We start from the raw sequence: 24,384 nt of genomic DNA, 5'->3' as shown, positions 1-24,384 counted from the left end.
TACGAGAATACGCGTTTTTGTGACCACTTCTGCCCTTTCTGTGGCAGAGCTGTGCCGCTGCAAGCCGCTGCCCGGAGCCCCTCCGTTCCCCTCCCCGCCTCTGCCCCGGCCCCGCCGGCGCTCGCAGCGTGTTTCGCCCTCCCTCTGCTCCGGGTCCTATGAAAACTCGTGTTTCGCGAACACTTTCGCTTCTCTCGTCTTGGCTCCTCCTCGCATTCCCACGGGATCCCTTCTGTAACCTGCTGCTGATCGGGCATAGGTATTTTCTTTACTATTTCCAAAAGAAAGAAAGAAAAAAAAAAAAAAATTGTTCCTCAGTGAAAAGATGCGGCAGCTGAAAGCCCTTAGCGTAAGGGAAAGGTTTAGACAGAGTGGGTTATGAGAGTTACAGCAATGGAGTCGAGATGCACTGACAGCTTTTGAAACATCTTCCACACATGCAGTATTTTTGTCTCCAGCTGCTGGGACCCTTCCACTTGTCTCCTGTTACCCGTATCGGTGATACCAGCTTTGCTTCCTGTCTGTCATTCCCTTCTGTTCCTGACTCATAACTAAATGGCCAGGCCATGGGTTTTGGTGCTTGCAGACTTGTTCGCTTTCTCCGATTATGCCTTGTAACACCTCTTGAGAACTTGTGCCCTCTGAGTATTATCAGACCAAAAGGGCTGCAATTACTGTGTGACCTTTTTTCATATTACCATGCTAATGCGCTCAGCGATCCTCCTTAACCATGCAGGCTACACAAGACCTACATCAGATCAGTAACAAATCATTAGAAGAGAGCAAACCGCTTTTGAATGGTGATCAGACCCACTATGACCTAATGACCAGGTTCTTGGGAGTTTATGTGCCCTTTGGAGGTTAGAGGGGAGAACACAACCACGGTGTTAAAAAGAAAACTGCCACAAACCCACTTACTACACTTTTATCCCTCTCTAAAGAAAACCCGAACGTACTAGTAGGCAGAAATCTCTCTCTTTTAGCAACCAGTACAAAATTTTCACAATGCGTGTTGGCAGTTGTTAAATATGAACCCATCCTAATAAAAATGTTCAGAATAGTATATTAAAAAAAACAAACAACCCTGCTCTATAATCAATCAAGTGTACAGATGAAAGCTACCTCATAGAACACAAATTAACCCCTAGGAGTACACATAGCTTCTGTAAGGTTAGGCTAAACCAAACTGTAAAATTTCTGTTCTCTTAACCACAGATACATAGTGTATGCACTGGTGTATCATAAGTACTGAGGATACATTTGAATTACAGTGTATCTCAATAAAGAGCAGTAAGCTTGGAATCAACTTGAGCCTTTGAGCTTCTATCGATTTCTTTATCGACTGACATTTCCAGGTAACATCAGCCAATACCTCGTGTTAAATAGTATACCGAAATAAGTAGTCTTCCTACAAAAAACTTTGGGTTTGAAATAAGTCTCAAGATCAAAAAGCTTTTACTCAGAGTGCCTCGCTACTTAACAACAACAAAAAGTAGCAGCATCCTAATCGTAGAGCATACCCAAGAAGGAGCCTTCCCTGACATCTGATGAGAAAATCCCCCCATGTTGAATATTATCCAGCTCATTTCAGTAGATATCTGATGATATCTGTTATTACTTCTTTTGAATTTCCAAACTGCCTTGTTAGGGCAATTACGCACTGCTTGGTAGGGACAGGTATTAACAGCGTAAACGGAAACAAGGTCCTATATTGTTGCAGCTTGAGGCAGGACTGGTTTTCACCAGATTATATGGTATTGAGTGGCATCCCCAAGCTATCTGTACTATTAATGCAACTTTAGAGATTCAGCATTCAAAAATACACATCTTATTTGCATTCACAAGAAGAGAACGTGCAATTCTTACAAGAATAACTACTACCTAGGTGCATAATTACTGTTAGCATGGAAAAATTACCATAAATATGTGATTTGGAACTAATTCTTGAAAGGGAGATAAATAAGCAAGATGTTACTTCATACCACGTTAAAGTCTCATGACTGAATTCAGGCCTTTGTACCTGTGACACCCACCCTATCTGCACAACAGTCAGTAGCAGCACCCCAAGAAAGCCAGAGAACCATCACCAGAAACCTCCAGGGAGACAAAAGCTCACCTATGAGAGCAGCAGTGAGTATTCTTTGCACTGCTAAGACTCATTTGTTGCTCAGCTATTTGATTAACAGTAAAGGAATTTAAAAAAAACTAACAAAACACAACCACAATCTCTCTCCTAAAAATTATTAGGCATAGCAGAGCTTACCTTCTTACTAAATGAATGCAGCCACATCCTCAGTCCTGTGCTCTTACTGCAAAACTCCAGCAAAACGAAATCTGCATCCCTTCAAAGTCAGGAAAGCCAAAGAAGAAAACTCTGAAGAGAGCACACTGCTCCAGATGTAGAAATGATGTTCCCTGTCTATATGACAACAGCCCATAGAGCATATATACCCTTGGAAGAGGAGGCTCTTGCTTTCTCTCTTCTACAGGCACAACTTTTTTTTTTTTAATTAAGCTTACTTGTCCCTATTTTGGCTTGTCAGTACTGAACCAACCAAACATTTTCCAAACCTGTACACAAACATCTCTCTTCCCTCAGGAACCTACTTTCTACAGGCGCTTTTACTGCCTCCATAGTTCCCAGGCTCCAGAAGGAGGCTGTGGAAATTGGGCTGCAGCTGATGTTGATAACAACATTAAGCAATCTTTTCAATTAGAGATTTGATGATACAGGTACACAGTAGCTTACAAGAGTTAGCAGTCACTTGTTGGTCTGAAAAATTTGGGAATCTGTTTGCTACGCTACTTAGAGCTCTTAATTACCCAAATGAGCCAATCTACTGTTGCTGACAGTGGCACTTTGAAATGGTGACTTTCTCCCAGCTCCATATATCCGTGTCGTAGTCACCCAAGAGGAATGGAAACAGCCCTTCCAGTCTCTTGAACTTTGTCTTTTCTCAGCAAGCTCTTTCCTTACCTGGCATAAGGTGCTTAAAGTAAAAAGCTCAGTGAGAAAAAAACAGAGCTTGTGGCTTGCACCTGTGTTAGCAATGCAGCTTGCTGGTGTATGCCCCCCTACCCTTATTTTAAGGTTTTACCTCGTGAGAGACATGTTAGGCGAGAGAGCACCTCAGCTTTATCAAAGGCTTAAAATTATTCTGGCATCCACTGGGGTTTGCTTATCTACACATTTCATAAGCTCCCCCAAGCTCTCTTTTTCTCTTGGTGCACTCAGGAGATCCTGCAAACCTTCACAACTTCTTTGTTCCTCTTCTTTTTTAGGGGTGGGGGGGAAGTTGCCTTATGTCCCAACCACAGTCCTTCCTAGCAGTTGTCTCCCTAAATTTAGACAGCTGTGAAAAGAAGTTTCCCACCAAAGCTGGGTTGGTTGTTTCACCCTCCAGAGAAACCCCCTTTAGAGCTGAATTTGCAAAGGTGCCCAAAAGGTAGCTTTGAGTTATATAAGTATCTGGGCACCTGACAGGCCTGCGTTCAGGCAATTAAGAAAACGAGATACCAATCAGAATCATTAGGCACTACCTGCCTTTTGGACTGCGGCCCTTGATTGTTCTGGGTTTCAGTTTTTGCACAGATGATGTGTAGAGACAGTGCCAATCTACTGCATATTATATAGGTAAAAACTATTCATTAACAGCACTTTGAGATCCTCAGGTGAAGAAATGATTTTATATTGACTCAATATAACTGTAATTGGTTGACAGGATAAATCATTGTGATCTTGAGGTCTCATCCTGTGAGAACTACAGCATCTTTGGTTTCAAACTGAGGCCCTTTGTTCATAAGGGTCACGAGAGTATACGCTTGTGTTCCCCTCTTTACATAGACACTTATTTAGTGGAACAGCTAAATGCTTGATAATGACACTTCTTTTTCCTCCTTTATACTACAGGTCCAGAAGCACTAGGATACTTGACTTTGTTTTAATTGCTAAGCCACAAAGACTGCAAACATGTCACTGGAAGACATCCATATGAACACCCAGGATTTGCTTGAAAAAAAACAATTAGACGCTGGAGGATTTGGAACAATTTCTTTATGTTTTCACAAGAAGCATGGATATGTAGTATTAAAAAAAGTGTATACAGGGCCCCAGCGCATTGAGTAAGTTACAGATCTTAGTTCCGATTTTTATCTTTCGGTTGGTCTAAGGAGTCCTCTAAACTCAATGGAGGGAAATCTAAATAAAGTAATAAATCCAGATCTTTGTATTCTGGAGGTACTGCATGTGGGTACTCTAAGACAATACTGGCAGCTGTCCTGTAAATTTTCCTTTTTTCCCTCATGAGCCCACTTTTTTAGTTTTAGTTTCAACTCATTGTTCCAGCAAAGTTCCCGGTTTCTGTTGCAAGGTGAGCGCTACTGTGAATTATTAAGAATCGAGGGGACTCTTGCAAATTTAAGGAAAGGCAGGAACTCAGTGGGCACATGATATTTTCAAGCTTGCAGATCAGTTTTCAATACAATTGCCCAACCGTAGATGTCCACTAGGAACTAAACACACATGAGCTATCAGCAGAACTCCAGCCCCACATGTATAGTACCAAGAATGTAACCCCTCTCTCCCTTGAGAAAAAGCAGAGTGAGCCAAGCCTGCTGATTTAATTCAAGGATTGAATGAGCTGTTGATTTCCATGGATTCAGGTCACATTGCAGCTCTACTGCCTCAGAGCCATGATAATCCTGAAACTCTCCCAGGAGTCATCCACTAGAGAGAGACAAAACCCCGTGTTCTTCTAGTTTGGGTTATAATAAATAAATTAACCGAGTTTTTATTTTGCCAGTGGAAAGTGAATTAAGAGATTCTAGTCGTTTGCAAACCGCACTGACAGTTTGGGATGAACACAGTGAAAATGGACAAGCCTGCCTGGTTTCTTTTGGGTTTGCGTTTTTACTTTCTCACTACGCAGGCTCATAAACTTGTTATTCCTTAAAGTCTTGAACCAAAAGTCTTGAACCAAAAGCAAATTTACAACTGAGCCTAATGCAAACAAAACAGCCACCTTCTTCTGTAGTACTAGAGAAACACAGAGGGAGAAGGCAATTTCCTTTTAAGTCACAGGGTAGGAAAGCATTAGCAAGCAACATAGTCTCAAGATTTTCTTACATCCTTTTGCCTGGTAACTAGAACAGGAGCAATAGTTAAAAGAAGACTATTTAATAATGGGTACCATCCTTCTTTAACACCCTTAGTGAGCTCCCAGGTGCACACCTGTGACTATTGATGGATTGTACTAAGGCCTTGGTAAAGTTGGGCTTTGAATTCATCCTAACCCACTAATTGTTAGTAAATGTTATCACCATCCGGTATGTGGGTGGATCCCCTGTAATAAATCCATTTTGAACTGGAACATGAATACCAGCCCTTTGGGAAAGAGACCTGTATAGTTTCCTGTAAAAGAGGTAGTTGAGTGTGTCTTCATCTTCCTTGTCCAAAGGCTCTTTCAGCCCTGCCCTGTCCTGATCCCACCTCAGTTCAGGGATTTCAACATACATAACCAGCAGTGCACCTACAAAAAAGAATGCTTATCCACTTTCTGAAAAGCAGGCCATAAAATCAGGCTGAGCAGTCTCTGTGCAAGGCATTTGAGACTTAGAGAACATAACCTGGCATGAACAAAACTATATCAATTCAAAACCAACTGAAGGTATGGTTCCTCTTACAGTGGCTCTAGGGACGTTGACATTTTTGGCCATTGTTCTCATTATGAATTAACAGCATTTTCATCCCTGTGTTCTTTCTACCCTGATACCTAAGTTCAGTGTAATTTCTGTTTTACAGATATAATGCTTCCCTCCTTGAAGAAGGCAGGATTATGCGCAAACTGCAGCACGACCGTGTGGTAAAACTACTAGGTATAGTTTTGGAAGACGGAAACTACTCACTTGTGATGGAGTATGTGGACCGGGGGAACATGATGAAAGTGCTACAGAAAGTGAGCAGTGAATTGCTTCATCCCTTGCCGCTCCTTAAGGTTGATAAGATGCTTGAAAGGGACAGGATGTTCCTGCTATCTCCAAAGAATGGAGTCTTTAGTTTCTCACTCTCCTTTCTATATGAAAGAGTCAGTGGGAGCCCTGCCTTCTCTAGAGACAGCAGAGGACAGCTCTGGCTTTCCTGCATATCACAGAGGAGCAGACCACAGTTATAGGTTCAGAGTTATAGAATCATAGAATTGTCTAGGTTGGAAGGGATCTTTGAGGTCATCGAGTCCAACCATCAACCTAACACTACCAAACCCACCACTAAACCATGTCCCTAAGCACCACGTCAACCTATCCTTTAAATACCTCCAGGGATGACGACTCCACCACTTCCCTGGGCAGCCTCTTCCAATGCTTAACAACCCTTTCTGTGAAGAACTTTTTCCTAATATCCATCCTAAGCCTCTCCTGGCACAACTTGAGGCCATTTCCTCTTGCCCTATCACTTGTTATTTGGGAGAAGAGACCGACCCCCACCTCTCTACAACCTCCTTTCAGGTAGTTGTAGACAGCGATAAGGTCTCCCCTCAGCCTCCTTTTCTCCAGACTAAATGACCCCAGTTCCCTCAGCCGCTTCTCAGAAGACTTGTTCTCCAGACCCCTCACCAGCTTCATTGTCCTTCTCTGGACACACTCCAGAACCTCTATGTCTTTCTTGTAGGAGAGTTTGTAGAGATATGGGAAGAATTTGCTAAAGCAGAATGCTGCTGTAATTGTGGAGTGACTTTAGAATTACTTTAATGTGAAAATTTAGATCCAAGAAGGACCTTGGTTCTTTTTTACCTTGGCTTGAGCTGACGTAGTCTTGGGACTGAAAAAGAAAGTTTTTAGATACTGTTTTTTAATTTGATGGTTGTAGTAGCCATTTTTAATAGATGGTACTTCTGTTCTTTATTTTAGTTCCCACTGCCTTTGTCAGTGAAAGGACGTTTTGTGCTGGAGATCACAGAAGGAATGCTTTATCTGCATGAGCAAGGCTTCGTACACAAAGACCTAAAACCAGAAAACATCCTTGTGGACACAGATTTCCACATTAAGGTACTTGTTAGAATGTAAATGAAGAAAGCTGATGATTTGGGTTGAAGAACTCAGTTCAGCTGCATTGGTTAGTATTCCTGATTGACAGAGGAATTCCTTTGTAGTCTAGCGAGCTATCACTAAGAGAGTGTTAGCAGTGGATCACTGAAGTATGGTGGCCTATAAAACCTCTGAGCCTGAGATTTATATAATTTTTCCCCCCATTTGTGGAAAAAAAAAATCACTAAGGGTATTAAAAAAATTAATAACATTGTTGAGAATTAATGAACTACAAATAACAAAACAGCTAGAAAGAAAAAACAAGCCTTAACACGCAGAGATTGAAACAAAATAAAATGTCTTATGGATCATGTCTTTTGTCCTTTATTGCTGTAATTTCTCCTCCTGCCTTTATCTCATCCTTTTTATTCCTTTCCTCCTTTTGCCTATTATCTTTTCTTCTTTTGTCTCCCTCTTTTTTTCCCTTAGTCATCATTTTTAAATGACAGCCAGCAGCTGCAAAAAAAGCAGCAGGAAGCTACTTCAAAGAATGGTTTATAAGCCTGTTCCAAAGCCCTTCTATTAACTTTAGTGGGCTTTTGGATCAAGACGCATAGATACAGAGTCTACTGCTGAATAAACCTCAGTAGAATTTGCAGCAATCCTCATCAAATGTCTTGTCTCTGGCCAAGGTGAGTTGCTGAAATAATTACCCCATTACAGTATGAAACCACAGAATAAATTCCTGGGAAGAAAGCTCTCTCATTCAATATTTCTCACACATATATTAGTGAGAAGTGGGGCTTGACAAGGTTAATATAGTAGCAAGTCCTAGTGCAGTATAAGCAGCTTGTAGATAAGAGATAGAAACTTCTCTTTTTTTTTGCCAAAAATAATAATGATAAAAAAAACATGATCTGCTCTAAATGTAAGTTTTAAGTTGTTGGGTTTCAGCTTGCTTATACGGACAGGACCAAACTAGGCTATCATCACATTGCACTGAACTGGAACCCAGGATCAAATTCAGAATCAGATCAGACTTCCTTAAGCAGCTTGATCAAAAGTATAATTTAAGGTAGCTGTTACATGATTTATCTGCTTTAATGTGTCTAACATTGCCAATATTTATAAAAGGAAACAGTTGTTCTAGGAAACTGCAAATGTAGGAAGATTTATATCATATCTTCCTCTATCACATTAGACCTCTCATTTGCAGACACGAACTTGGACTCCTACTTCCTCAGCAAGAGGTCAATTACATTTTCTTCTTCCTCAGAATACGACCTCTAAATTTAGCCCAAAGCTTCAGAAACTCAAGAGGAACAATAAGCTAGTTAGAGGCAACAAGAGAGAAAAGAAAAGCAAGTTAGAAGTGAGGCAAGGTGTCACCTCAGTTTTATCTGAAGTGATTGGGTCGAACAACTCTGTTTGACAGCTGCCTGTGGCCAGGAGTGGCGGTCCCATTTTCTTCCATCTTTCCTCTCCTGTTGACCTCCTCTTCCCTTGTGTCAGCACTGATGCTAATCTGACCACCCTGCCCCGATTTAGGAAGCCAAACCAGCAGATTACAGTGTGCCTTGTTCGCAGTGCTGCCCTTCTGTTGGGGAGCACTTGGTTCAGCCAGACATTTGAGTGCCTTGCACTAGGTCTTCCCTGTGTCTGGTAAGTCTCAGTGCTGGAACAGGAGGAACAGATGGAGCATATAACAGGAGTCCGTGGGGAATCAAGGGAAGGATTACTTTCTTCACTATCAGCCATTAGTCTAGTTGTAAAACTGCGCACTAAGGTTTCAGTAACGTCACCTTGTCAAGCGCACAGTACCCAGGTATTCCTGCTTTGACTTATTCCGCGCTATCCTATTTCCATGTCTCTTTGGCATACACATCACATCATTTTAGATCCTCTTCCTCCCCCTTTCTGTTGGAAGAGCTAAGGAAGTCAAGTTAAATGGAATCTAAATGGAAAGGGCAGTGAGGGAGGAGGGATATCTGGCCATCTCATAGATTACTTCTGGATTTGAATCTTAGCTTCTTCTCATATGGATCTTCTGTTCTGCCACAAGCACTCCAAGCAGATCTTGAATGTGATTGTCAATATGAGCAAAAACAAACTTCTTTTTTTGCTACATTGTGTGATTGTTTCAAGTAGGGTTAAGTTAATAATGAAGGTTCAGCCTAATGGTTCCCAGTTGGCAGTGATACTTTATTTAGGGAAAAAAAACCCCAACACTGAAGTGACAAATAGTTTGTTTTCCTTTCTTGTAGTTGCATTTTTTTGCTGTGTTTCATTTTTAGATAAGTTATTACTAGCTATTCATTTTAAAATTGAGCACCGCATGAAATACTTGTTTATCTCCTCTTCATCCCAGCACTAGCTCTGATGTGTCTTATTTTTCAGATTGCAGATCTCGGTGTTGCCTCCTTTAAGAGCTGGAGTCGGCTGACCCAAGAGGAGACTGTCCGACAGAAGCAAATCAAGAGCACTTGCCAGAACAATGCTGGGACCCTTTTCTATATGGCTCCAGAGCATTTACGCTGTCTTAATGTAAAGCCTGTGGAGAAATCAGATGTTTACAGCTTCGGCATAGTGATCTGGGCAATTTTTGCTAACAAAGAGCCATATGAGCGTAAGTTACTTCCAAAAAGATGCTATCACAAAATTAAGTTACAAATGTTAAGCATTTAAAGTTACAAAATTAAGATTAGTAGATTAAATCACCTATGCCCAAGAATACCACCTGTTCAGCACCTCATGGCCAGTAAGTGGCATTAGTTGCATCATTCCTGACTTCTGAGCGTGGACAAGAACACCTGGATTGAAATGCAGGCATGAGCCCAATCTCTTCACATCCACATGGTGTGGGAATAAACTTGCACTCAGTGGCAGAAGTTAAGACCAACCTTGGGCAGGCCAGAATGGAAACTTTGATGTACGGTATTTCCTAAGGTGGACTAGTTACGTGTGGTTTTCCTTTTAACAGGAATGGTCACACGGTCAGTCGCTGCTTCTCAGCTGTGTGGTGCTAATTTCTCAACATGCAGTAATGTACTCATATAGAGAAAGCAATAGGAACAGACTGTGGAATTCCAGAGTAACGTGTTTATCTTTTTGAATGGATTTTTTTTGCTAACTAAATGGCTAAACATTGCCTGTGTGGCCATCTTTGTGTTTGCACCCAGTGCACAGAATAACTGAGATTCAGATTCTAGAGAGCTAGATCCATCACCCTAACTCACACTGGGCATGTCTTACATACAAAAGTAAATCCATTAAATCTTAAAATAAATCTCTAATCTGCGGAATTTAGGGCAGTAGATTCAAATTCATTTATGTGAGAGATTTGTAGCTGTAAATCAGCCATCTTTGAAATCTTCTTTTACATATCCACAAACCCACAGGGAGCTGCTTCACTATTTCCTTCACCTACAGAAAGGTGGAAAACTTGTGATCAGGACCTGATAGGAAATTTTATTTTTCAGATGGTATAAATGAAGCCCAGATTTGCTTTGGAATCATAAATGGAAACAGACCAGACATAAAGGAGATCACTAATGAGTGTCCAGTGGAAATTATTGACTTAATGAAACAATGCTGGGAGCAGGAGGCAGAGAAGCGGCCAACCTTTGCAGGTAAGGCACTGTTTTGGGATTCTTTTTGCTATGTGTCTGTCAATAGTTTGTAATGCAGCAAAACCAACTTGAATGTTTTCCTCTTAAAGTATGAATTTTTGCTTTGGAAATAAAAATATCATTTCACGTGCTCAGTAAAGCCTGCCTCCTGTATCCTGACTAAAAATGGAATCTGGTCCAACATTTACAGATTTGTGAAATGCTACTGAGTGGATGGAGCTAAGACACTTTATACACCTGCTGATACATTTGAATAGTGTTTTTGGAACCCTTTTTTCAGAAAAGCTAACATCAAGGGACATAGTATATCTTGGTTATACCTTACTGAAACTAGCTTCAAAAGCTGTCCCAGTTTAGCCTTCCAGGAGTGATCCAACAGCCTTTGACTAGCTAATCATGCTTTTGTACGGTCAGACCCCAAAACACTTGCAGTCAGTAAAAGTCTTGACTGAATGATCTGGGAAGGAGACTAAAAGCATTCAGTAAATATAAGTCAAAATTCTTTATCTCCTCTTGTCTATTCTTTCTGCATCTATATGTAGTGCCCAAAAAAACCCCAAACCCCAATCCAAAAAAAAAAAAAAACAAAACAAAACAAAACCCCAAACCACAAAAAAACACCATACACATAACAGGAAATGGAGGTTTGGATTTAGACAGCGGCACAAAGAGCTTCACATGCAACAGGCATGTACTTAAATACTCAGAGGAAATTTGTATACCAGGAGGAACTCATCTACTGTTTCCATAACATGCATAATCTACTGCTAGTGGATTGAGATAATGCTTGGACTGGGTCTTAGCTTCTCATTTTTCCATACACAAAATACTGATATTTACCATGTTAGTAGACTATTTCAGTAATTCCGTCTTTAGCGGAGACAGGCTAGTTGTTTATCAAATAGCTGAATGCAATTGAATGTATCTTATTTCTTAAAATGGGGCAACCAATCTTTTGGCTAGCCAAGTCAAGTTGCTGTCAGCCACAGATCATAGACAGAGAGCTTTCACCCTCAAAAGCAATATGATGACAACAACAACAAAAACAACGAAAAAATAATCCCTAGAAATTATCCTGTTCTTGTTACTATATTAAGACTAAATGAGCCATGTGAACAAATATTAAAAGTATTTTCTTGTTTCTGACTTCATACAAGTCTTTATTCAATCCTTATCCATGAAAATTACTAACAGTATAAATCACTTATTTTCCATTGAAAACCACTTGCACTTAGTTCTTTTGTTTTTGCAGAAATCAGTCAAAGATACAAGCCATTTTACTATCAAAATCTAGGAAAAAATATTGAAGATGATCTGAAGAAGTTAAAAGTGAGTAACTTTCTAAGCATTTTTAAGTGTCAGTTGCCCACATTCCCTCTCCCTAACCCCAGTTATGGCCAGATTCTGCCACTTTGAGACTGATCATGCTTGACCGACCTGATTTCCTCCTGTGATAAAATGGCTGGATTTATGAATGAGGGGAAAGCAGTGCACATCATTTACCTCAGCTTCAGGAAGATTTTCAGCACTGCCTCCCAAAATATTCATGTATCCAAGTTCGGATGTTACTGTCTGGATGGGCAGATGAAAACAGGTTGGATGCTGAGTCTCAGAGGGTAGCAGTTAGTGAGTCCTACTTCACCTGGGGGCCAGTGACAACTGCCATGGTGCAGGGGTCTACTATACTGGGACCTTCGCCGGTTTACTCTTTTGTCAGTGACCTCAGGGAAGTGATGGAGCGTACTCTCATATGGTGTGCAGGTGACACCAAACTCGGAGGACCAGTCAATACAGTCACAAGGGCAAGACTGCCAGCTGCAGACTGGAGGAATGGGGTGACAAAAACCTCCTGAAATTCTGAAAGGACAAGTGCAACGTGCTGCACCTGGAATAACCCCTGATTTCGGTGCCAGCTAGGGGCTGCCCGGCCAGGGAGCAGCACTGCTGAGGAGAACCTCAGGGTTGTAGGGACCAGCAACCTGGACACCAGCCACAGCCTGCCTGGCAGCAAGGAAGGCCAACAGCACCCCAGGCTGTACCAACAGCGTCACAGGCAGCAGATCTGCTCAGCACCTATTAGTCCTGCCCTGTGAGATGGGGCTGAGGGACCAGGGCTGTTTCAGCCCAGACACGCAATGGCTTTGCCGGGGGATAAACAGCAGCCTGGCCCTACCTCTGAGGAGTTTATTGAGAAGACAGTCGAGCTCTTCACAGCAGCACGTAGTAGGAGGACAAGAGACAGCAGACGTAAACTATAAAAAGAGAGATTCAAACTGGATGTAAGAGAAAAAGAAAAAAAAAAAAAAAACACAACACTTTTTCCCCATGAGGACAGCTGAGCGGTGGAGCAGGTTACCTAAGAAGGTTGTCCAGTCACCATCACCTCTGAGCTACCAACTCTGATCCCATAAGTGACCCTGTTTTGAGCAGGAAGTGGGCCTGAGGTCCCCCAAGGTCTATTTCTACCCAAGTGACATTCTGATTCTATGATGACACTTTGTAAAAGCTCCTCATATATCCATTAAGTCTCACTCATGAAATAAGATATTATTCCTAGAAATTCAAAAGTGCCAGAACCTGATTTAGAGTAAGTGTAAAAAAACCTCTGTAAGTTCTTGGCAATTTTTGTCCTGTGTTCACTGTCTAATGTGTCTCAGCCTGCTTGAGACCAGGAAGCTATACTGCAGTAACAACAGGGAAAATTTGTAATCGGGTGTTTTTCCTGAGCACCCAAGTTGGTTTCTCTTACTTTTCTAGCTGTAGGTTTATAAATTGTGATAAAAAGAATGATTTCCTGAATGAAAATAAGAGAATGAAAACTTCTTGAAGAATTGGGCTGATTATGGAACCTTTGTATCACAGATTTTATTAATTTTCTTGCTTTAGTAGTACTGATGGCTATCAGTGAGAACTCCTGGCATGAGGGGTTTAATCTTTGCAGTGAAGTGAGGCTCAGAAGAGTACCTACCCAGTTATTTTAAAAGAAAAACAACTTCCTTTGTGAAACCATTAATTTACAGTTTTCTTTAAAGTGCTTACTTCTGTCAGCAAGTCTACAATTGTGGAAATGAAAGTTTCTGGTTTAGAGAACATGTGATGTTTATGAAGCACCAGTGACTGTTCAAAAAAGCAATAGAGTTTTGCAAAATGAAACTGATGAAACAAGTTTCCTGGACTGATTTGACCAAACTAACTCACAAATGTGAATTATGTACACAACTAATTTATGATAGTGGTCCCAAATCAGGATCATGGCCAATTATACTAGCTGCATTAGCTCTCTGCTATAACTTGATCATTTGTTCTTTCTTATGTGCAGAAAATGTGTCCAGAGTCAAATGAACTGCTGAATAGGATACAATCCCTTCAAATAGATGCTGTAGCAGAAGATCCCAGTAACGGTCAAGGTAAGTCACTTAATAGCACATTATTATTCTGCATATTCTGCCAAAGATAAAGTTGTGTACATGTACAAAGTAAGTAATCTTACTATTAAGGGGTTATGAAGAGACTGAATTATTCAGCACTTCAGAGAAAATTGTAATCACCAAGAAGATTAAATTGGCTCCCAGGCTCCCAAAAGTCATACTTACTGTTTTGAATTTTCCACAATCTACAGTTTGAACCCATTTCATCTTACACTCTTCTGCTTTCTTTTCCCATGCTGAAAATTTTGTTTAACATTAGACTTTTCAGTGGTCACTTTGATAATTACTTTTCATAGTTGATCTTTCTTTCCATCCTTTTAGTCATACCAATTGCTTGGTCTGCAGGCTTTAATTTAATGAAGACTTTCCCTTTTCCCACGCCATCCTGTCTTACGAATGCTCTGAATATGACCAGGATGCATAGTTATAATTTATTCCTTTTCTTATGATCTTGCTCTCTATGGAATCTATCTGAGGAGTGCTAATAGATGAATTTTATCTTCTTTCTCTCATATTTTCTGTCAGATCTTGGACGAGTTGCATGTTTCATGGTTTTATAGAGCTGTCTCACTTATACATGATGATACAGTTACAGTTTTGTAGTGGTGTATCTGGAATTCTTTTACCAAAGTTTCTTAATGGCAAAGAATGTAGGATCATATTTGCAACACTGATTTACAAGCAACAGTATCAAATTCAGCAGAAATAAAATCCTGCTAAGTTTGCTTACACCATTTGAAAGACGTTATTAAATTAATAATGTTAAACTGCAACATGCAACTAATAAATCTTCCCCAAAGCTAGGTTTGCCATAGCTGTTCTTCAGTAAAACTGATGGACTTAGTAGGGCAGCCACACTGCTATATTTTTAAATTAGTATAATTACATTTCCCTAGCAGAAATAGTCATGTACGACTGCAGCAGATTACAGATGGTCTTGTGTTTTAAATACAAAAGCTTTATTATGAATCTACACTGCAGAAAGATACTATCTTGACAGCTGTCAGTCAAAGTCAGTTTGGTTTTTTCTCCCGTCAATAGGCATTACTCAGGCAGTAGTAGTGAAAGATACCCCACAGGATCTGTTCTTACATCTCAAGCTTGCCCTGGAGAATGGATGCCATATAGTTTATGCTAATACGGAATTGCTAATAGCTGCCACTTTTGATGAGGTTGTCTCTGTATTAGCTTATTCCTCCCACTCCCTCTCTAGCAGCAGTGACAAAAGAAGCAGAGCAAGTCAGACTGAAGATGTACTAATATACAGCCATCAAAAGGAACTAGTTTTGATCCTGCCTAATATGGACTGAATTAATGTAATTTGGAAAACAACAAAAAACAACAAAAAATGAGAAAACCAATACACTGGCATTATCTGAGCTTAATAGAAGTGCATACATACACTTTATTCCAATTTTACAGTGGTCTATAAGAGTCCCTTGCTTTAGGCAGTGTACAAGGTTTTCTAGAGAACTGTGAACCTTTCAGAAGTTTATAAAACAGCATCTGTAGTCCTACCCTTATAAACAGAAGTAGTAACAAGTAGATTTTTTACATTCTTTTTTAGCCTCAGAACACTGCAGCATGATCCAGATCATAACTCAATCTAGTTCAAGACTGAAGTAGAGTTTCCTTTGATAGTGAGAATTAGTTTGAAAGATGTAGATGATACAGACTATTTTATCTGGTAGGTGTTACTTGTACAAGTGTATTCTTTGGAACTATGAAGAGTAAGCTAGACAAAAAGCATTCATCATGAAATACCCAGACAGGATATTTTACATAATCATTTGCAAACATGACTTTAATGACAAATTTTTTGTGCTATATGAAGTAGCACCTATTACAGTGGTGTTATTTTCCATCCTGTTACACTCCAATTTTGCACTGATTAAACTACAGTTAAGGGCAGTGGAGATACACCAATAAATCAGACCTCACAAACGCCTCCAGGAACTGTTTCAGTGGTTGAGAACTTGATGTCAATATAAGCAGAGTATGCAGTGAACTCTGACACCAGTCAACTAAGTGAGATTTTGACAACTTAAACAAGCCTGTACTTCCTAGGTAAAGTTTCTTAATGGCAAAGAATGTAGGATCATATTTGCAACACTGATTTACAAGCAACAGTATCAAATTCAGCAGAAATAAAATCCTGCTAAGTTTGCTTACACCATTTGAAAGACGTTATTAAATTAATAATGTTAAACTGCAACATGCAACTAATAAATCTTCCCCAAAGCTAGGTTTGCCATAGCTGTTCTTCAGTAAAACTGATGGACTTAGTAGGGCAGCCACACTGCTATATTTTTAAATTAGTATAATTACATTTCCCTAGCAGAAATAGTCATGTACGACTGCAGCAGATTACAGATGGTCTTGTGTTTTAAATACAAAAGCTTTATTATGAATCTACACTGCAGAAAGATACTATCTTGACAGCTGTCAGTCAAAGTCAGTTTGGTTTTTTCTCCCGTCAATAGGCATTACTCAGGCAGTAGTAGTGAAAGATACCCCACAGGATCTGTTCTTACATCTCAAGCTTGCCCTGGAGAATGGATGCCATATAGTTTATGCTAATACGGAATTGCTAATAGCTGCCACTTTTGATGAGGTTGTCTCTGTATTAGCTTATTCCTCCCACTCCCTCTCTAGCAGCAGTGACAAAAGAAGCAGAGCAAGTCAGACTGAAGATGTACTAATATACAGCCATCAAAAGGAACTAGTTTTGATCCTGCCTAATATGGACTGAATTAATGTAATTTGGAAAACAACAAAAAACAACAAAAAATGAGAAAACCAATACACTGGCATTATCTGAGCTTAATAGAAGTGCATACATACACTTTATTCCAATTTTACAGTGGTCTGTAAGAGTCCCTTGCTTTAGGCAGTGTACAAGGTTTTCTAGAGAACTGTGAACCTTTCAGAAGTTTATAAAACAGCATCTGTAGTCCTACCCTTATAAACAGAAGAAAAGTAGTAACAAGTAGATTTTTTACATTCTTGTTTAGCCTCAGAACACTGCAGCATGATCCAGATCATAACTCAATCTAGTTCAAGACTGAAGTAGAGTTTCCTTTGATAGTGAGAATTAGTTTGAAAGATGTAGATGATACAGACTATTTTATCTGGTAGGTGTTACTTGTACAAGTGTATTCTTTGGAACTATGAAGAGTAAGCTAGACAAAAAGCATTCATCATGAAATACCCAGACAGGATATTTTACATAATCATTTGCAAACATGACTTTAATGACAAATTTTTTGTGCTATATGAAGTATCACCTATTACAGTGGTGTTATTTTCCATCCTGTTACACTCCAATTTTGCACTGATTAAACTACAGTTAAGGGCAGTGGAGATACACCAATAAATCAGACCTCACAAACGCCTCCAGGAACTGTTTCAGTGGTTGAGAACTTGATGTCAATATAAGCAGAGTATGCAGTGAACTCTGACACCAGTCAACTAAGTGAGATTTTGACAACTTAAACAAGCCTGTACTTCCTAGGTAAAAATCTGTGATACTTCTCAGTAAAGGCATTCTATAAAATAAAATACAACTTATGCTGGAAATAATGTTATTTGTATATTACTGTAGTATTAAAGTTAGATTAACAGATTCTAGTGTCATCGCAACAAGTTACATACTTGCATTTGGATGTATTTCAAATATTTATTTTTCCTCCCTTTTAGATCAGCCTAATTCTCTACACAGCTCTCAAGGTGCCATGACCAGTCAGGTTAACGAAGCCCTATTTGCTGCCTCTCCTGGGAACCAGCCTGTTGAGAGCTGCGAGACCTCGTTTATATCTGCTGATAACCTAGATAGAAAACTTGAGCGTGAATACAACTACCATGTATTTGGGAGCCGGATGGATAAAGCAGTTCCAGCTGTAGTATACACCCCTGAAATGAGAGAGGAAGAAAGGAGACGAAGAGTTTCCTACGATCCATTTGCAAAGTCATCTCCTACTCCTCAATGGAGTGAACTGTATCCAAGAGCTGAAAAAACAGGATCGAACACTAATCCATATTTTTGGCCACAGCCAGTTGCAACAGCACCGAAACAGGGAACTGTAGATGTTTTTTATGGGCCAAACCCTAACAGTCTTCTAGCAGGAAACACAGAGGGTCTCTATGGATTGTGTTCAGCCAATACCTTCAGCCTAAGTAAACCTCCTGTGCCTGAATCTGGCCCAAACCTGCAGTCACAGACAAATGTAAACTGGTATCCAAAGAATGCAGACACAGATACAGGTGAGATTCCTCCTCCCCCAACACCTGTGTTTCTGAAGACACACTTGTTCTCTAAAAATGAAGTGGCCAAGAGTGTTTTGTAGTTTATGTAACCACACCTTGCTTGCTGTTAACAGTTGATCTGAGATATTGCAAAGGTGAATTTATTTCATGGATCTGTGATATAGTATGAAATTCTCTTTGTTTACTTGAAGTTAATTCAGGTCACTAAAATGCTCTGGCTTTGACTTCATTATGCTACTTTCACCAATTTCAGGCTGTTAATTTCAAGTCAACGATTTCTAAAGCATCAGTGTAATAGAGGAACATCAGACCCAATGCCTAATTCTTCAGCTACCAGCCAGGTCATAGCAGACAGCACATACTGCTCCAGCAGCTACCAAAACAAAGAGCTGCTACAAATCATTCTGGGAAAGCAAAGGAAAACTTTTAACTCGCAAAAATGTAACATTCATACCATAGGTTCTGCTTGTGCAGAAACAGCATTTGTAGCATTTCTGAAAATAGATGACTATTTTTAGCTTGATTTGCAGCAAGGTAAGAGACTCCTGAGCTCAGGGAGCCAACAAGGAGCTAAGGCTCATAATTGTTTTCTCCAGAGACCTCTGCCTGGTGCTGATGGGGAGCTTCTGTCGGTACTTACTAGTGAGCTGTGGAGTAGAAAGGTGTGGAGACAAAGAATGGAGAGAACACTGAGCATTAGCAAAAAGTATAAGTGAACAGTAACTAGAGGCCTTTAAGATGTAACTTTTAGGAACTAGAGGTAGCGTGAGATACGTGAGCCTGCTCCTACTAAATATTGGATATTTTTAGTGTGGCATTCTTTTTCAGATCGTCTCGCAAGAAAAATCAAGGATACCTAGCTGTTTACAGGCAGAATGCCACAAACGTGTTATTCTATTGAATTATTTATGCAGAGGCCATGATTAGTTGTTTATGTGAGTTTATTTACTGAAATAAATCTGAGAGCTGTCATGTCAGAAGGCAGGGACTAGAACTGTCGACATCACTAATGAAGTAAAACCTTCTGTTTGTAAGAAAAAAAAAAAGAGAGTTATAGGGAGGCTGTGTGCAATAGCGTGGCAGATATCAGACTAAGAAACAGAACTGCATTACAGCTCTTCCATTTAGTTGTCGGGTGACCATAACCCAGTCACTCTTACTGCCCCATCCTGAGTTGCAGAGCTTATCTGCGGGCATCCAAATTGATTACTGCTCTGGGCAGGAAGATACATCTCTGCTGGACGTTACTGCCACCAGCAAAAGATGCAGTGGTGTCCCATGCCTTTGTTAGAGCCAGTCAAAAGCAGCGTGGTAATGCAAACCATGGGCAGTCTCAGCAGTAAGCAGTAGGAGCACACTTGGAAGTCTGGGATTTTCCAATTTGAATACCTGGTTACGAGGCAGCACAGCCCATAACTATGGTGTGCTGTAATCACACACTGCCATCCACCAGCCAGGTATTCATACACCCCCGTGGAAGCCCCTTGCCCTCACTGGCATCCAAGGATGGTTAAGGCTATTAGTTACTGGGCAAAACTACAATAAGGTCATTGCTTTAACTAGCGTTATTCAAGGAGATACAATCCTGTTAATCAAAAAGCTTCTTGCCTCTTTGTATTTAAGAGCACAAACTATATCCTCATGCTGTTGCAAATATGGCAGTCATTTTAAGTATATTTGCTTTTTTATTTACATAATGCTTTTGGCATCTATTTATTTTTTCCCTCGTCTAGGAAACAAGGATTCAACTTCTTTCACAAGGGGAACTTTTGCATATTATCCTACTCCACCCAGAGTAAGCACAGGTAAGTACTATAGCCTTCATCTGTCCTGGTAGCCAACAGGCTATTCATTGCATCTTGATCAGTAAAGTAAAAAACTTCAGGATCTTGAAATAACTTATGTTATTGCTTAATACCTCTAACCATAGCTGAGGTTATCCATACCAGTGTGTAAAACTAAGTCCTGTCTCTAGCAGGACCTGTACACTCCATTAAATGGGTATTTGACAGATCAAGGACAACATCTTTTATGTTCTCATGCTTCTAAAGACATGAAGGTGTTGTAAGATCTTCTGTATACCTAAACCAGTCACTTTCTTAGATTAAACATCATACCTAAACCAGTCACTTTCTTAGATTGTTTAATCTAAGTTGCTGTGACTCTACCCAACTCCCAAACTACACATGCATTTGGGAAGCCTTTCCTTTCTTGCTCTGGACTTTTAATACAAATCTCTAGCTACAGGCTTCATGCTGATCAGCCTTCCTTGGGGCACAGGTCTCTACAGTTCAACTGTCTTAAATCCCTGAAATTCTGTCCTGTCTCTCAGGAGTTGCTAATATATGGTCCTTTCAGGATGCCCCAAGCAACACAACTCGAACTCTTTAATTACAAACTGGACAAGCCTTGAAAGGGTTAAGGGGTTTACACTTACAAAGAAACTTGAAACAGCAGGTTTCTGTTTTCCTGACTATACACCCCTTAGTCTTTAGATGATGACCCAAACGTGACAAGCAAGCAAAGTGTAGAGGCTTGGGAAAGGAGATTTGTAAGCACAGTAACTTTTACTGTTGATGTTGACAAAGCATTTGTACATGTTTTCATATCTTGTGCTAGATTCATTTTGTTGCCAGATAAGAAAATAGCAAACACAAGAGATGTCTTCATTTTTTAGCTAAAAATATGGACATATTTCCTTGGTCCTTCACCTCAAAAAAAAAAAAAAAAAAAAAAGAAAGGATACAGCAATCATAATATTTTGAGACATGATAAAATGCATTCCTTTTGTGCAACTTCTAGAAACTAATCATGCATACACATAAGCATTTCTGACTAGCAGTTTCAGGTTAACAAAGGCATTTAGTCAAATTGTTCATGTGACCATAGATTTCCACACTTCACATTGCAATTGAGTGTGTAACAAGGATGTTTGTGCATCTAGCCATCATTTTGTGTGATTAAATACAGACCTTGGTCTATCATTTTAATTATCTGTAATTCAATTTTAGACCCAGGTTGTGATATTCACCATTTAAACTACAATTAGAACATTTAATGGATGACTATCCAAGCAGACTTCAGAAAATATTGTCAAGAGAAAACTGGTGTCACCTAACATGGCTTGAATAGTCACTTAGTTTCATGTTATGTGTGGAAATTGGACAACTGCAAGCAAAAGACACCAAATTAGGTGTTTAACTAATCACATACAGTAAGCCACAGATGGAAGCTCCCACAGGTACACACAATTTAGCGGTACAATCGGTTGCATATACATGTTGACTTATATTGGTGAAGATTCAGGCCTCAAAAAGAAAGGAGTAGGCGAATTTAGTAAGGTATCTTAGAAAACATTGTAGTTTTGCCCTAGAACCAGAAGTACAGAACAGGGGAAAAATAAAAATTAAAATAAATAAATGTTGTTGAAACAAACTGAGCAAGTAGCGCGCTCTGATTCACTGTGAAAATAGATACAACTGAAGAATACAGTCCTAAAGAGCAGGAATGAAATACATTGCGAATCAGAGATGCCGTTAAGACAGCGTTGTATAACATGGAGTATAGACACCTTATGAGCAACTAGAAATGATTTCCTGTAGTCTTACAGAACATTGAAGTCATAACTTTAAACCTGACCTTACATCTACGAAAAGCAAAGCTGAGAAGCAGAAGTACAGCTTTTAAGATTTAAATGAAAAGCACTTTCGAGCAAAAACCTCCTGAAGCTGTTAGCAGCCTTGCTTTTTGTTGGCTACCACACATTCCTAAAGCACAGGGAACATTATTTAGTCTAGTAACTACCAGCATGCAAGGCTTGGTCATGGCACTTTTGTCATAGAATAGAATAGGATAGGATGGGCTTTCACTAAAGCCTGTTTATGTCACACTGCATAATGAAAATATGCTTGCAGTTGCCAGTAAATGGCCATTTCTACGTTAAATGCAATAAAACCACTTAATCACCTCCCTGATTAGCAGAACCTCCCTCCTCCTTATGTTACTTCTTGACATTTTGAACCATATGCAGTTGTTTATAAAATTGTATTAAATTCCCTTATTCAGAAGATTCAATCAAGTACAACATAAGTAACAGTTCTGGAATTCAAATTGGATCTTACAATTACATGAAGATTGAAGACCATAATCAACATATCAGCACTTCTCCTGTTGCCACAGAAGAAATTTATACGTATTATGAAGCAATGGGTATATTTGGTAAGAGAAATATCTCCCTAGTTTTGATGTGTTCTCCCCATATACTTATCTGGTACAGCTTTCTCCCTCTGATACCTGAGAAATAACTGTTTGGGTCCTTTTCTACTACATACTTAAGAATATAAAACAAGTAAGCGTTTGTGCTGGTACTGTTCTGTAATACCGTGTACCTCATTTGTCCTGTAGTTTCACGACCTCTTACGAGACACCAGATGCAAGTATAGGTGTACGTGCATCAAGAACAAGAGGAATAACAACACTCAAATTGGTAGAAGCAAGGTTAGGATTGGTGTTCCTCACCTGACTTACAGTTTAAATCACAGAACATCCTGAGTTGGAAGGGACCCATGAAGATCGAGTCCAGTGACTGTCGCCACACAGGGAAACCTAAAAGTTAAACCCTATATCTAATAGCATCATCCAAACACTTCTTGAACACTGACAGGCTTCGGGCCACAATCACGTCATTCAGGTAGAAATTGGAAGATTTTGGAATGTAATTTGTTTTCATTGGTCAATACTGAATTAAACTATCCCTGTGTATTCCTAAGTAAACAAATTAATAGCGTCCCAGAATATAAAACACATCATACAGACATCAGTCAGCTGTATAAGAACTCTAAGAAGCAGCTTTTCAGTTTTGCAGGTTTAAGTGACAAACTATGATAACCTCAGATCAAAAAGCAAGTCCAGCACCTGACCGCATGTTCTGACTAGGAGTTTCTTTCCTGGCATCATTAGGTAGTACTGCTTCCATGAAACCCACTTCTTATCATGTCACTAAAATTCTGCCTCCAGCTATTACCAACAAATAGCTGGGGGAGGACAGACAAGAGAGCAAAAGGAACAGAAGTCTTAAACAATGCCATTTTCTTATGCTTTTTATCTTTTTGCAGACAATACTACTGTCCTGACTGACAGACATCTGAATCTAGTGCGAGAAAAGCTGGCTAAACAGTGGAAGCACTGTGCTCGTAAACTGGGCTTCTGTGATCCTGAGATTGATGAAATTGATCACGACTATGAACGAGATGGACTAAAAGAAAAAGTTTACCAAATGCTGCTTAAGTGGAAAAATAGGGAAGGCTCCAAAGGTGCTACAGTTGGAAAGCTTGCCAAAGCTCTCTTTGGCTGCCAACGACTGGATCTCCTTACTAGTTTGATGCAAATCAACGAGGAATACGCTGACTGAGAACTGGGGGAAAAATGAGGGTATTTTTTCCTGAAGACCTTCCAATAACAATAATTCTGAATGGACTTTCTGGAGCTCTGCTTTTTGCACAGACTTTTTGGAGCACATTTTTTCTGCCAAGCAGTTTTCAGTGAATATGAAAATCAAAAAGTTTATGTCAAGATAATTGGTCTTCCAGAGGATAAAAGAAAATAAGCGTCTTCCTTCTGATTAAAATGATTGTTCGAAGACAACGACAACCAAATGCAATAGTAGTATCAATACAAGGAGAATGTGTTATACAAAATTTCTATATTCTGCCTTGAAACACATTCCTACCCTTGTTTAGTTCTGAACAAAAGCACATCATTTCAGCAAAGCTAATATATCAGTAATAGTAAGTGAAGGACTGAGTATGTGAAGACTCTTTTGAAAACTTGGACAGAAAACAAAATAAATTCTTAAATTTTGCCAGAAGTGCCAATACTTACAAGGGTACTATCCCAGATTGCTCTAAGTCAATATTATATTATTTTTTAAATCTTTTTATAATGATTATTAAATACAGATGTCTGGAATTATGCAGAAGAGGAGTCTGAATAAAAGCAAAAATGATTTTTGGCTTTAGAAGTATATAACTGATAAAATACTC

At 39.6% G+C, this 24,384-nt stretch overlaps 1 protein-coding gene across 1 annotated transcript; it reads left to right on the top strand.

The window, feature by feature from the left end:
* The first annotated feature begins 3,970 nt into the window (after positions 1-3,970).
* On the top strand, positions 3,971-23,753 carry RIPK1 (receptor (TNFRSF)-interacting serine-threonine kinase 1). Its single transcript, XM_009885267.1, has 11 exons — positions 3,971-4,122; positions 5,801-5,954; positions 6,904-7,041; positions 9,418-9,646; positions 10,500-10,649; positions 11,902-11,978; positions 13,969-14,056; positions 17,777-18,340; positions 20,077-20,148; positions 22,409-22,561; positions 23,458-23,753. Exons 1-11 carry the CDS (start codon positions 3,971-3,973, stop codon positions 23,751-23,753), a joined length of 2,073 nt encoding a protein of 690 aa, XP_009883569.1.
* The last annotated feature ends 631 nt before the right edge of the window (positions 23,754-24,384 follow it).

This window comes from Charadrius vociferus, unplaced genomic scaffold (genome assembly GCF_000708025.1).
Source record: "Charadrius vociferus isolate BGI_N301 unplaced genomic scaffold, ASM70802v2 scaffold565, whole genome shotgun sequence".
Lineage (NCBI taxonomy): Eukaryota > Metazoa > Chordata > Aves > Charadriiformes > Charadriidae > Charadrius > Charadrius vociferus.
This window is presented reverse-complemented; position numbering and strand designations above follow the sequence as displayed.

Excerpts from the sequence above, each read along its gene's own strand:
- RIPK1 (XM_009885267.1), top strand. The coding sequence starts at position 3,971 with ATGTCACTGGAAGACATCCATATGAACACCCAGGATTTGCTTGAAAAA. Across the intron at positions 9,647-10,499 it reads TAACAAAGAGCCATATGAGC|ATGGTATAAATGAAGCCCAG; the intron begins GTAAGTTACTTC and ends TTTATTTTTCAG. Across the intron at positions 10,650-11,901 it reads GAAGCGGCCAACCTTTGCAG|AAATCAGTCAAAGATACAAG; the intron begins GTAAGGCACTGT and ends TTGTTTTTGCAG.